This window comes from Eutrigla gurnardus, assembly GCF_963514095.1.
Source record: "Eutrigla gurnardus genome assembly, chromosome: 4".
NCBI classification, from domain to species: domain Eukaryota; kingdom Metazoa; phylum Chordata; class Actinopteri; order Perciformes; family Triglidae; genus Eutrigla; species Eutrigla gurnardus.
In genome coordinates, this window is record NC_139918.1 from 16,476,439 (window position 1) to 16,489,844 (window position 13,406).

Here is a 13,406-nt window from a genome sequence, read left to right on the forward strand (position 1 = left end):
ATATATAATTTGCTCTTTGTTTACAGGGAATAGTGCATTTAAACATCATCACAAGTGGCCATGTCACTTACAGTAGTCCTCAATAGTCCTAATGAAGCAGCTGAAACCTTAATTTAATTGTTGCTTATTAATACATTTTTATGTGGAAATAATATCACCCAATCTTTCTCATCAGACAGCCATGGTTCCGATCAAACAGCTACTAAACGGATGGACCTTGTGGTGAGAATATTTTTTTATTATATAAATACTGTTTCCAAAGTCAAGAATGAATTTTTAATCTCAAATTTTAAAAGAAGTGTGAAATGGCAATTTGGTACATTTCAATGACAGCTGGGTGAACTCTGATGAAGAAGATCATGCGATATGAATAATAACTACTAAATGGACCTTCTGGAGACAGTTTTGTCTGACGACTGTTTCCAAGGTGAAGAATGAACTTGCAGTCTCAAAAGCAAACGTGTATTTGTGTCCAATTTACTGAATCTTATTGGCTGAAATATACACAAAAAGAATCACCAACAACATCCATCCCAAGTTCAACCAACAAAAATGAAGATACTAGCAAAGTGCAAAATCCATTCTTCATTCAAAATTAAAATGCAAGCTGTATGAAGAAACTCTACAGCAATGTGTCTGACATATCCTGTCATCAGGAGATAGTGAAATACTGAGAGCAAATGCTTTTGTATTTTTTTTTTTTTCATTATAACTTAATCCACACGCACACAACCTTCAAACATTTTAAATCCTAAAGAGCCTGCTAAATGCTGTAGATCTGAGTAACATGAAATCATTCAAAAGGAGAGTTTCTGTACCAAATGAAGTTGTGCTACCTTCAAACAAATGCAAAACAAATTAGCAGACATTCCATCATTAATAAATACATGCATCCATTATCTTGTCTTACATCAGCAAAATGAAAATAAATCCTTGCCCCTATTACACAGCTACTTCAAACACAACTCATTATGTAGGCGTCCGTGGGATAAGTAGCGCTGTAACAACTGCAAGCTGTTCACCATGTAAATATAATATGCAACCAGAATGGAAACAGCTAATGGTGCAAAACAATCATTATATGAAAATACAGATTATCAGTGGATTACCTGGATTATTTCATCTCTAATTTAACAATTACAAAAGCATTTACAGAAAAGCTAAACGATATTAGTAGAACTATGAAAATGTAAAAAAAAAAAAAGTAATGTGTCACTAATGGTCCACTAGTCATGAACATATATGCATATTGGCCCATTTATTGATGACCAGCTATACTGTAATCCGGCCGTCAGTGTTCAACATAATCAATATTCACATACTAAACAATTAAAATAAAAGTTACAAAGTGCACAAAAAAATATGAAAAGGGGAAATAAAAAGCCTGAGGGACAAAAATAAATCATAAATTAGCTTCTCATGCTTATACAATCTTGTAATAGGTAGTGGGACAAAGAGTTGTACTGTTTGTATGTGAAACATTGGAATTACTAGTCTGTAGTCTGTTCAGATTTAAAAAGTGAAAGTGTCGATTAATCTCCTGGAAACAACTATGTCATTTGGTACCAATTACAGGGAAAATAGAGACAGTGTACAATTGGTACACTTCCAATTAATCATTTCTCATTAATAGCCAGTGTTACCTCCAGAGTCTTGTCAGAGACAAAAATGCAAAAATGTTTAATCTGTGTACAGGAAAATACAATTTAATATATATGGAGAATAGTTTCCAATATTGAAGAATTTATAAATATTCACTCAAAGAAAGAAATTAGTACCAAATCACAAACAGTAGTTCTATCCAGGAAAATTCCCAGGAAATGTTGTAATTACAACCTAGTATATATAATAAAGTGATATAAAAAAAATTATAACATACAATCCTAAAACAAAACATTGATTTAAGCCTTTAAATTTGTCAAATGAATATCTCACTTGTGATTCTAATACTGACAAATCAATTAATTTAAGTTAGCTTTGAAACAGCGACATTGTAGCATTAGCTGCCCCAGGAATCTGTGGTATCCACTAGCTGACTTATCACACTACAGATGTCCAGCACCAGCACCAGTGTATAATGCATCTAATAAGGAACGAACTGCGGTACAGAAATGCCAAAGATATATTTTAGATCACTGAGAAGTACTTGGTCTTTCCATTTATATCTCAAATGCAAGTGATCCTCAGCAAAAAAAAAACATGTTTTGTTTGATTTGTGTTAATGGCCAATATGTCTTTATTATATTTTCTAAACTCTCAAATTTCAATATTGGTATTGAAATCATCAAAACGGGTGTCGGTCTACAGTTATACAATTAATGGTGTCTTGTTGACAACTGTTTCCACAGGTATAAAATGTATTCAATGCAACACATAGTGCTAATTAACTGGGAGCCGTATATATATACCAATTTAAACAGGCTTGCAACTTAAAAACCTAAAACCTTGCAGAGCCACCAGGACTTTGTTCCACACAGAGGCACAACAGAATGAAATACAGGGGAGTGTTTGAAAACCGGCGAGGGATTTGCCTGGTTGGGACTGTACTAATGACCCAACCGTGTAAAGGATGATTGATTCTGGCGGGTGAGGTTTTCAGCAAGAGGCCACTTAGCATTTACGGTGGGCAGAAATCAGCAAAGTAAGGATGCTGCAAGGCCTCTTCTGCAGAAATCCTCTGGACAGGGTTACATTTTAACAGGTTCTGGGTGACAGCAAGGAAATATTGGAATAAGTCAACAGCAATATCAAATTTCTTGCAAGCAAAACTTAATATTAGCAACAACTGGTGGATCATTTTAGCTTAAATTACGTAACTATTTGCAAAAGTAATCAAAGAAGAAAACTACTACGAAAGAAACATTTTAAATCGAAATATAAATATAATATAAATATAAAAGTGAGACAAGTTGAAAGTACCTGGAGTAGATCCCGACCTGTGCTACTTAGTTTGGGAACCACGTTCACCAGTGAGGTGGTGGCTGGATACATGGGATATGGCTGCGGGTAGAAGGAGAAGCAGTAAAGAGTTCAGTAATGGTCTACACTCCATTTGTTACAAAACAAATTAATAAGTTAACATTAATAAGTTACCTTGTAATCAGGGAGTTTCGTCATTGTCTGCCACTGTTCTTCAGTTGGTGTACCCAACAATGTACGGAGGGTTAAAGAAAAACTTTCGCTCAAGACTTGCGGTTTGTAAATGATTCATCACATAGCAGACCTCTGTGCAGGGTGATACGGCCAAAATGTTCCATCTCATGTCTCGACAACAATATATCACAATTTAGCAGGTTTTTGGTAATTCAATAAGAAGTCTGAATAACCACATGGAAACGCTAACTCCTGTGAGTATTTTTTATCTAATTAAGAACCGTTAATGCAAAAAGGACGGTTTCAAGTGGAATTCCAGTGAAATAATGAATAAATATGTATGTTTACTTGCACATAAATACAGAGATACAAGATGACACATTTCTGCTTTCAATTATGATCCTGTCCTACCTCTGTGGACTCAGAGTCCTACATACCAAACTGTATAAGCAGAAGAGACAAGTTGTCCATTCCTACAAATGTTAGGAGAAAGGATATCTGAAGATTCTTTTCAACTGGTCGTCCACATCGTTCCCGGGGAATAAAGGCCTTCCAGCATTAGCCAGCTCTGAATGGGACATGACACACAGTTAACATTTTTAATTGTTTGGTTTGGTAGTTCTAGGTAACAGAAAACAGTTAGAGAGACAAGAGTGGAGTAATTTATATCCTTATTAATGACAACAATCACAAACAAACCTGCAAATATGCATCCAGCAGACCACATGTCAATAGAGGTAGAATAAAGCTTAGCACCAAACAGCACATCGGGAGGCCGGTACCACAATGTCACCACCTACGTCAAATCACAAAGCGTAAGAATTAGACCCAATCGCACCAATTATCACCGTCAAACTGGTGTTTACATGTATGTTAAGACAATAAGTGTAATGACATTTTTTGGAGCGGGTGTTATTTTGTACACTGATTTCACAAAGACACTGTCGTTAATATTAAATGGGGTTTTCATTACGGCTTCCTGAAAATTTTGTCAAAAAGTGTTTTACAAAAATGTTCCAGGTTATATGAAAATATGTTTGAAGTGCACTGAAAAGAGAATTAAATAAATTATAGAAATTTTGTTTTTATTATTTGCCTAAGAGAATATGTGGGCTGACTCAAGTACTAAAATTTCAGCTCGAAGGGTTCGATTCAGCACAGATGCCAATGATGCGACCTGAACTACTAACTTTTCATGAGTCATATTTACAGGGAAACAGTACATTTTCTGTACCTCCAACTAGAAAAACATAGATGTGCTTTAAGCACAGTAATTTGAAAACATCACATATTTAGTCCCATTTAAGTTTGTATTCACAACGTTAATAAAAAGTGATGCACGAAGACGATGATAAACTGAGTAACGTCTTTTTTACTCCTTGTACAACAAATATGTGGGGTTGGGGGAGATATGTCATGCATCTCGGTGAAAAACGTTATATATAATAGAATAGAATTCCCAAATAACTGTGGGATGGTCCACTAATCATGATACATAAAACTGCATAACAACCACTTATACACCTGATTAATATCTAATCTGTTACTGCTTCACTTGCCAGAGGAGGAGTTTTTAGAAAAATTGTGTCACCACCGTTGAACCATTTGACTGGGTGGGCAATAATGTTGATAGTTTAAACACAATCCTGATACCATCTCCATAAGAACTTCAGTTCTTAACAGTCAGTGTATTTAATGCATGCTTCATGTACTGCATAAAGTATATCCATTTAGAGTGAAATAGTCGTAGGGTCATTCATGTCTTGCTGAACCAGACCTACGAGTCTCAGGGTAATACATCCTCTGAAATGAAATGACCTTCCTTCAAATGCTCAATGCTTTAAACTCTGATCCCCTCTAGGTTTTCTGTTTAGTACATTTTCAGATCAGGAGCGGCCACCCTGGGTCAAGTGCCCCCTCATGAGATTGGCATGCCGTGGCCCTTAGGTCAGCCAACCGAAACCCACTAAACCTATCTGAGTCTTGCCTGTCATTCCTCTGATAGCATCAGCAACAACACAACATCAAGACACCACTTAAAAGACATCCTGCTGCGTGTTTGAGTCACTCTCATAATTTAGTAATGGCTTAACTTCAGTGCCTCTCGAGTGTTCACACATAATAGAACAAATGAGAGCATGTTAATAGCCTACAAGGGGAACATTGTGGAAGAGGGCACATCTCTGCCAATGTCATTGCAGTTGGCTAGTTAGATGTGCCAATTTATTGATGAGATTCTGTTCCATTGTCTTCAATGTATTGTAGCACCTACATCTTAAGAGCTAAGAGATCATCATCATGTATTTTTTTGTTTTGATCGGCACTCAAGTTGTGACACTAAAAAGGCATTGACCGTATCTGCTGATCTCTGGTTATAATATGATGTAGTACAACTCTTATGGTAAAACCACTGGAAAAACAGGAATGAAGGTTATATTAATATGGAGACACAATGTGGTACTCCAGTGTCTATACATGTCCCTATGATAAGGGGAAGACAACGGACGTTTACACATTTTAAGAAGGAGGAAGTCTGCAATTAGCACCTGCTGTGTTAATGAAGAACAACCTACCTCTGCTGAGTAACACCTCACAGGAATGCCAAAGGCTCGAGCCAAACCAAAGTCAGCCAGCTTCAACTCCCCATTCTGTGTAGAGACACCAGTTAACAAACATTCCCAGATGATATAAACGCAGACTGATGAACTACATCCTCTACAGTGCATTCACGTGTACTGATTTCAGGTTTGCAGTTCAGCCTTCAAGTCAAAGTCAGAACGCTCCTGAACCACTCACTCTGTTTATGAGAAGATTCTGCGGCTTCAGATCTCTATGAAGAACGTTTCGACTGTGACAGAAAGCGAGGCCTTTCAACAGCTGGTACATGAATGACTGCATCAGACAGAGAGAGACAGAGGTTAGAGACAAAAACACCTTAAAGCAGTTCATTCTAATAAAGGTGTAACTGACATGCTGATGGAAGAGGCTAGAGATGATGCTATCAACAAAGCAAACGTCTATGTGCTATGAATTTAAGCAGGCATGCTGCCCTGGGTTAAACCCTCTTTCGTCGACTATCAGGGATGTTTATCTCTCACCTTCACAGTTTCAGGATCTAGATCCCCGTTGCAGCTGTCAAAATACTTCTTCAAATCCTGCAGTTGAGAGAGTTAAAAGACACACATTAGCCTTGGAGGGCACACATTAAAACATACTGTATGTTTGGGATGGCCGTCTCACCTGATCACAATATTCAAACACCAAGGTTAACTTCTTGTCGCTGTGCAAAACGTCATGTAGTCTGGAGAACACAGAACAGCGTTACGTTGATGGTTGTTGACGTCAGGGCTAAATGCAAACCGCTCATCATTTGAACTCATCCGGCAAACAGTGAAACAGTCCCTGTCATCGACAACAAGTTCAAATCAGCAGACTGACCTGACGATGTTTTTATGCTTTAGTTCCTTCAGAAGGCAGATTTCTCTCAGAGCAGAACTTGGCACCCCCTGAAAGAAATGACACCCATTGTGATTAGCGCTAAACTGCTAACAACTTGCTAGCAAATAACGAGATAAATGTTATTCTGAAAACAGGAGGTTACCTCGTCGTCGTCGTCCAACCGGACCCTTTTCAAAGCTACAATTTCGTGGGTTTCTCTGTTCTTAGCCTTGAAAACTGTCCCATACGTACCTACGGAGCAGATCCCGTTAGGTTTAATCAGTTGTATCGATGAATGGCATAGCAACGTCAAGCGGTCCTAATGCTAGTTAGCTAGCTAGCTAGCCAGCCAGTTAGCGTTAATGTCGTAAAAGGTGGCAGGCAGAAATCCTCTGACAGAGCACTAACTCTATTACTGTAAGTAAAAACGACACACACAGCTTTGTATATGGTAAACAATTAGTTAACGTAGGCACAACGCTTACGTTACAATCTAGCTGACGTTAGCTAGCGGTACAACTACATGAATGATCGGTTAGCAAGCCATGCTAGCTAATATTAACTTCATAAAAAAACGTATGTAACATACCCTCCCCGATTTTTTCAAGCTTTTCGTATTTCTGCATTTTTGGTCAGTGAAGCCAGCCTTGGACAAGCTCGCGAACCAATGACTGATAAAGGCCCCAAATCGGGGTTAATAACGTTATGATAGCTAGCGTTAGCTTAAAGCTATCCACATTTGCTGTATCCTGGTCGGTCTGCAGCCAAGCTTGTCTTGTTGGTCATCTAGAGGCCATAAGATGAACTGCAACACTCCCCAAAACCAGACCAGAGACTGCCAAACATTGCTCTATGCAGCAACATCTTAACGGCTTTAGCAGGAGCACATTTCTATTTGTGGCAGGCTTTAGTAATAAAAGGAGGGCAACACAGGTGTGTTCAATGGGTTTACTAGTTCATACTTGATAGTTTTCCAAGAACCAGAGACTCACTCTTCAAATGGACCCACACACTGTGGCCAAAGATAACAGCCGTGAGGGATGTGAACATGAAATATGTGACACTTAACATGTTTCCCATCCTTAAATTGATAATTTGTAAACTAATCTCACACTGCAATTGGACTCTGATAGGACGCTGGCAGGCTAATGCTGCATGTTAGTGTACTTTGAATTATTAATTACAAACAGCCTAATGTGTCAGTTTGAATGATGGTAAAAAAGTATTTTGAAGTGATACAAAGCTTCACTTCTCACATACAATTAATGAATAGTGATATCTAATATTCATCACTGTGCAATAATATGTGTCGGTGCACATACTGTATGGACACACAAGGGATGGATAAAATAATGCAACACATAAAGGGACATTACAGTCATGCTTCACGCTGGGCATCAAACAGTAAAATTGATATTGTGTGTTCACAGCAGTTACAACTTATTTCTGTGTATCATGATCCATAAAAAAAGGACAATTACTGTATACTATCATTAAAATAATCTTTATTTTTCTACCACAATATAAGTGATCATTCTATGCATGGTAAGAGTAAACAGTCTTTTGGAAATCCAAGTTGAGTTTGATACTGTACAGTAGTGTAGCTTTTTTTATTATCACAGGCTGATCCAGTTGGTCCACTTACACATTTAATACATACATTTGATAGTTTGTCATAAAACTAGACAGAGAGCTGGTGCATTTACAGTACATGACATGTTTTGCATTGTTTATCTGTTCAGACATGCCTTTACTATAAATTGAATTTAAAAAGTATTTCCATTACTCAGTGTTGATCTACAGAAAAACAAGTTTTGGTGTGTTCATTTCTTCCCCGCAGCTCTTTGCCTGCGGATCAGATCAGAGTAAAGTCCTCCTTTGCTCAGCAGTTCCAAGTGAGTCCCAGCCTTAAAAGACAAGAGGAAGCTGTTAGATAGAATTCAGATGTACTATATATTACAGACGCAGCACATTGAGACGGAAGCAACCAATATATATGGTTTAATGACTTAACATTCAATCGAGTGAATTATTTTCAGTGCCTATTTAAACTTACAAGCTAGTCTCATAAATTAGCAGTGACTTTTAACAGGAGATAAGAGCACCTCCATTTCCCAGAATGCTCTGCTTCCTCACCTCCACAATGCGGCCATTGCTCATAACACAGATGAGGTCAGCCCCTTGAATGGTGCTCAGCCGGTGGGCGATAATGAGCACAGTACGCCCACTTGTGGCCCTGTCTAGAGCCTCCTGCACCACTCGCTCTGATTCTGCATCCAGGGCGCTGGTGGCTTCATCCAGCACCAGGATGCAGGGGTTCTTGATCAAGGCGCGGGCAATAGCGATGCGCTGTTTCTGGCCCCCCGAAAGAGTCGCACCTCGCTCACCTGGGATTAGAAATCTAGAGCTTAGTATTTAAATGGCACACGGGTGTTAATAGTTTTCAATTCCTCAACAAGGGCACATACCAACCACTGTGTTATAGCCATCTGGGAAACCTGTAATAAAGCCGTGAGCATTGGCTTGCTTGGCTGCATTAACGACCTCAGCATCTGTGGCCTCAGGTTTCCCAAAGCGGATGTTGTCCATGATAGATGATCCGAACAAAACTGGCTCCTGCAAAGATACAGGGTGGAGGATCGGAGTGTGTCAAATGTGAAACCAGTAGATGTTGAATTAAGCTCACTCATGAGGAAAAAATAAAAAGCGTTAATAGTTATAAACAATCTATACCTGATTGATAAATCCAATGACTTGGCCCCTGAGCCAAGACAGATCAAGTGTTCGAATGTCAAGTCCGTCCAGCATGACCACACCGCTGGTCGGGTCATAGAACCGCTCCAGCAAGGATGCCACTGTGGACTTTCCTAAAATGCATTGGATTCATTATTTATAGGTTCAGAATTGTTTACATTTCACAATTTAGAGTAATTTAGTAGAATTTACCTCCACCAGATTCTCCAACAATGGCAACGGTTTTACAAGGTGGCAGCGTTAAGTTGAACTTTGCTAAGATCTGATGGCCAGGTCTTGTTGGATAGCTATAATTATACAAAAAAAAAAAAAAAAAAAATGAAACAACATGTAGTATCCTCTGATATGTATGTTCAATTATGTCTACAATTGTCTTAAAATCTACTTGATTTAAGATGAGGTTTCAACCTGAAGGAAATGTTCATAAAATCCACTCTTCCCGTCAGAGAATTGTACGGGATGCGTCCTCCGCCAGACATAGGAATGGTAGGCACCAAAGCTAGGTATTCAAAGATCCGGGCCCCAGCACTTAATCCTCTCACCATCTGTCGCAAAAGTCACAAATTGAACGCTTGATTTCTCACTAAGTAATACTTAAAATGCTCTATACATGCATATATTTTTTACTCACCTGTCCAAAAAGGATAGAGATACTGGCCAGTGATCTGAGCGTTAAATAGGAAACAGGTGTTTTAACTCACATTAGCTACATGTCATCAGAAATGGTAATAGCAATCAATGTGGAGCTTGATGTGTCTTTTACCTCTGAACAGTCTGGGAGGCAACCAGGAAGGACATTAGGTCTCCAGGGGACATTTCATTGCTAGAAATTAAAGTCCCTCCAGCAAAAATAGTCCCTAGGACAATGCCTGTATTAACAGCACAAAACACAAAAACATTGTTATATTGGGTATTGTGAGAGACAGCACCAGTCTGCTCACCATTGAGTTTATCATTTAATGTAGTTAAAATGCACTCACAGTTCAGGGTAATGTTTGACAGTCCTTGGAAAACTGCAATCCCAGAACCAAGGCTTTCATTCATTTCACATGATTTGTCAACTTCATATGCATACAACCTTGAGAAAAAAAAGATAGAAACATATTTATTATCTATTATATTTATACATATGTACATACATACATACATACAGACAGACAGAGACACACACACACGCACACACAACTATATATATATACACTTACTGGAGCTCCCGCTCCTCCATTGCAAAAGCTTTCACTGTCCGCACATTGCCAAGTGCCTCATCTGCCACTCCTGTTGCTTTTGCCACCTTAAATTCATCACAGACAAAGTAGCAGACAGCAAATTAAACTTAATGAGTAAGTCGCTAAAAATAATTAAACTATGTTAAATTGAATTGAATTGTACGTGCAGTAACTACAGACACTGTGTTATATTGATATATGGTAGCAGTGAAACGACTTATACTGGTCTTTTTCAGCATTCAGATAGAAACATCTCTCTGTCAAGTCTGACTGTTGCAGTTTTGGGCTATTCTGATATTGCAGTGTTGTGTCATGGTAAATAAACTCAAACAGTATACAGCAAATCACAATCCTAACAAAGATTGTGAGCAGAATGACAATACTAAAATCTTTATCACCTGTTCCTGAGCCAAGCGGGATAGTTTGCGGAGGAATGAGCCAATGAGAGCGCCTGCTCCCACTAGACACGGGAGCACAACTACCATCAAACCTGTAAGTTTGGGGGAGATGACATAGAGAGAGACGAAACATCCAACCGTCTGTGTAATACTCCGCAGACCCTGCAAAGATGTAAAAAGAGCAAAAAAAAGGAATTAGAAGCCTAAAACTGTATTATTTTACAACACAAAGAAAGGACTTAATACCTGAGAGATGACCAATTTAAAGGAGGACTTGAACTCCTGAATGTCAGCAGTTAAACGATTCACCAGCTGTCCAGTTTTATTGGCATCAAAGAAAGCCACATCTTGCCTGAGACAAAATCAATAACACCGACAACGTTAACAAAGCTTGTTGGACTGCAGATGTAGTCTCCAAATAAGCGTAACAGTAGTTCATTGGCATAAACATGGCAGTGTCCTGTCTGGTGATGGCTTTCACTGTATCACTGCATTCTTTTGCTCTAAGATGTGTACCTCAGTAAGGATGCGAAAAGGGTCTTCCTCATGTCTGCTGCCACTCTTTCCCCCACCCTTGAAAGCAGGATGATGTAGCCACTTGTCAGCAGGCCCTGCATGAAGGAGGTGATTAATGACCAGAGCAGCAGATCTTTCCAGAAAACAGCTGTGACACTTATAAGTTTTCATGCATTTTTTCTGACCAGGCAATATCAGAAATATCCATTGGAAAGCAGGAAAACAACAGCAGAAAATAATGTAGACCGATTGTCTTGTTGAAGTTGTGCAGCTAAGAATCGACAGATATCTTGTTCACTTACTTGGATACTATACAGTCCAAGTAATTTCAGTGCAGGACCTCTGATCTCTCGGACATAATTCCCAGTCTGTTCTCTCAGGTAACGTGCCACAACGTTCACCAGATCCCCAAGGATCAAGGGGATTTGAATATTCAAGAAAGCGGCACCGAAGGCAAGCTGAAACGAAAAAACACTCACTTTTAGTTGATCACTGTCCCCATGTTAAGCATACCGTATGTTACATCATATTTTATTTTAGAACCACTGAATTCCAGCTGACCACAATGGCACCGATGAGAGCAAACAGCTGAGGTTTGACAAATTCCCACAGGATATGCCATTTGAACTCAGGCGCTGGGCTTTTGGCCCCAGCTTCCACCGGGATGTTGTTATTCACGTCGGACTTGCAGTGAGCTGCGGGGCAGAACAGTCGCGCAGAGACGGAGAGGACTGCTGGTCCCAGGATGAACTTCAGGGCCACTCCCGGGGGTCTGGATGTTCGGGTGGGGGACTGGCGGACAGCTCTCTGAGCGAGGCTCCAAATACGACTGACAGCATTTCCAGGCTGCTGTGGGGAGCTGTATGCTGGAGGTCGTGGAGATGTGTTCCATCTGGATTAAAAAAAAAAAAAACATAATACAATTAGGCGTTCAGTCACCTATCATAAAAGTTGAGAAGTAAGCTTATGTAACAAAGACTAATGATTTAAAGACTATATTATATTATTAGATTAGATTTTAGATTGCAAGTGGCAGTTATTATGTTATTATCATCATCGAGTAATCTGATGATTATTTTCTCATTTAATCATGATTATGTTTCATTAGAATTGCAACTCAAACAACGTGAACAGTGACCAATAAATCGTTCACTATAAATAAGCATGCAAGTATTGCGAGTGTATCCTCACATTGCTTATTAAGTTATTAAATGTACAGTAATGTAAAAAAACTACTCGGACATATCAGTCACAGTATAATTGTAAAGTGGTAGAACAAGGTCATATTGTGTCATTATTACACATTGGACCTGAAGAAACATTATTTTCATTATGTTGTTGTTGTTTTTTATTTGGGAAGATTCATTTTCTGTTTGCTGATAACAAACTGAAACACACACACGCATCCCACTGTGCTCTGAACAGAGAGGAAGCCAGCTATGTCAAAGTGCTCGTGAGTGTTGATTAACAAACATGGCTCACAGGTCAGCTGTCGTTAGCCACACTAGCCACCGGTCACATCACCCTACCGTGAACGTTTCCAAATGGCTGCTGTCTTGCTGCATCGCGGGTGTAACCACAATGGCCGCACCGGGGCAGTGATGTTTGCTCGACAGCAGAGTAACTGAAACATGTCTTATGCTTGCTTCACCGATGACAAGCTCGTTAGGTTCAAATACTCGCTAAGCTCTGCAGTAATCCACAGGCACCATGTAGGCTGCCATGTTGACGCTAACCCAGAGTGCACTTCTGCGGCTACACATGACTGTGTTTTTTATTGCCAATATTAATTTGCGACAACGGACTGCTACTTTACCTCAAAAATATGTGACTAAATTGTATTAAGATATTTGTGCAACACTCTTGTGTAAACAAAGGTGGGAGTTGGGAAACCGTGAGAAAACTACAACGCATACCCGGAAATTACGTTAATTTCCCAGACGGAAGTGACGCCAATGTCGTTTTGTTGACATCTGTTTGT

At 39.2% G+C, this 13,406-nt stretch overlaps 2 protein-coding genes across 2 annotated transcripts; both read right to left on the reverse strand.

Annotated features, from left to right (window-relative positions):
• Positions 1-450: 450 nt before the first annotated feature.
• Positions 451-7,325, reverse strand: cdk5 (cyclin dependent kinase 5). Its single transcript, XM_084008166.1, has 12 exons — positions 7,121-7,325; positions 6,695-6,783; positions 6,532-6,599; positions 6,334-6,394; positions 6,192-6,248; positions 5,890-5,985; positions 5,667-5,741; positions 3,793-3,889; positions 3,590-3,661; positions 3,094-3,152; positions 2,920-3,000; positions 451-2,704 (listed from the first exon to the last, which is right to left on the reverse strand). The coding sequence occupies exons 1-12, from the start codon at positions 7,155-7,157 to the stop codon at positions 2,618-2,620; spliced, it is 879 nt and encodes a 292-aa protein (XP_083864292.1). The 5' UTR covers positions 7,158-7,325; the 3' UTR covers positions 451-2,617.
• A 728-nt stretch (positions 7,326-8,053) lies between these two features.
• On the reverse strand, positions 8,054-13,160 carry abcb8 (ATP-binding cassette, sub-family B (MDR/TAP), member 8). Its single transcript, XM_084007096.1, has 16 exons — positions 12,955-13,160; positions 11,987-12,317; positions 11,728-11,883; positions 11,426-11,520; positions 11,156-11,261; positions 10,910-11,071; positions 10,491-10,576; positions 10,266-10,363; positions 10,049-10,154; positions 9,917-9,950; positions 9,694-9,830; positions 9,478-9,572; positions 9,265-9,398; positions 9,000-9,147; positions 8,668-8,918; positions 8,054-8,438 (listed from the first exon to the last, which is right to left on the reverse strand). The coding sequence occupies exons 1-16, from the start codon at positions 13,056-13,058 to the stop codon at positions 8,355-8,357; spliced, it is 2,127 nt and encodes a 708-aa protein (XP_083863222.1). The 5' UTR covers positions 13,059-13,160; the 3' UTR covers positions 8,054-8,354.
• Positions 13,161-13,406: the final 246 nt, after the last annotated feature.

What these genes read in the sequence shown, in the direction of transcription:
- abcb8 (XM_084007096.1), bottom strand. Translation starts at nt 13,058, where the DNA reads ATGTTTCAGTTACTCTGCTGTCGAGCAAACATCACTGCCCCGGTGCGG. An exon ending in CTTTTCGCATCCTTACTGAG is followed by an intron (nt 11,262 to 11,425) that starts GTACACATCTTA and finishes ATTTTGTCTCAG; the next exon opens with GCAAGATGTGGCTTTCTTTG. An exon ending in ATGGAGGAGCGGGAGCTCCA is followed by an intron (nt 10,364 to 10,490) that starts GTAAGTGTATAT and finishes TTTTTTCTCAAG; the next exon opens with GTTGTATGCATATGAAGTTG.
- cdk5 (XM_084008166.1), bottom strand. Translation starts at nt 7,157, where the DNA reads ATGCAGAAATACGAAAAGCTTGAAAAAATCGGGGAGG. An exon ending in TGAGGTGTTACTCAGCAGAG is followed by an intron (nt 3,890 to 5,666) that starts GTAGGTTGTTCT and finishes GATTTGACGTAG; the next exon opens with GTGGTGACATTGTGGTACCG. An exon ending in GTTGAAAAGAATCTTCAGAT is followed by an intron (nt 3,153 to 3,589) that starts ATCCTTTCTCCT and finishes CCCTCCGTACAT; the next exon opens with TGTTGGGTACACCAACTGAA.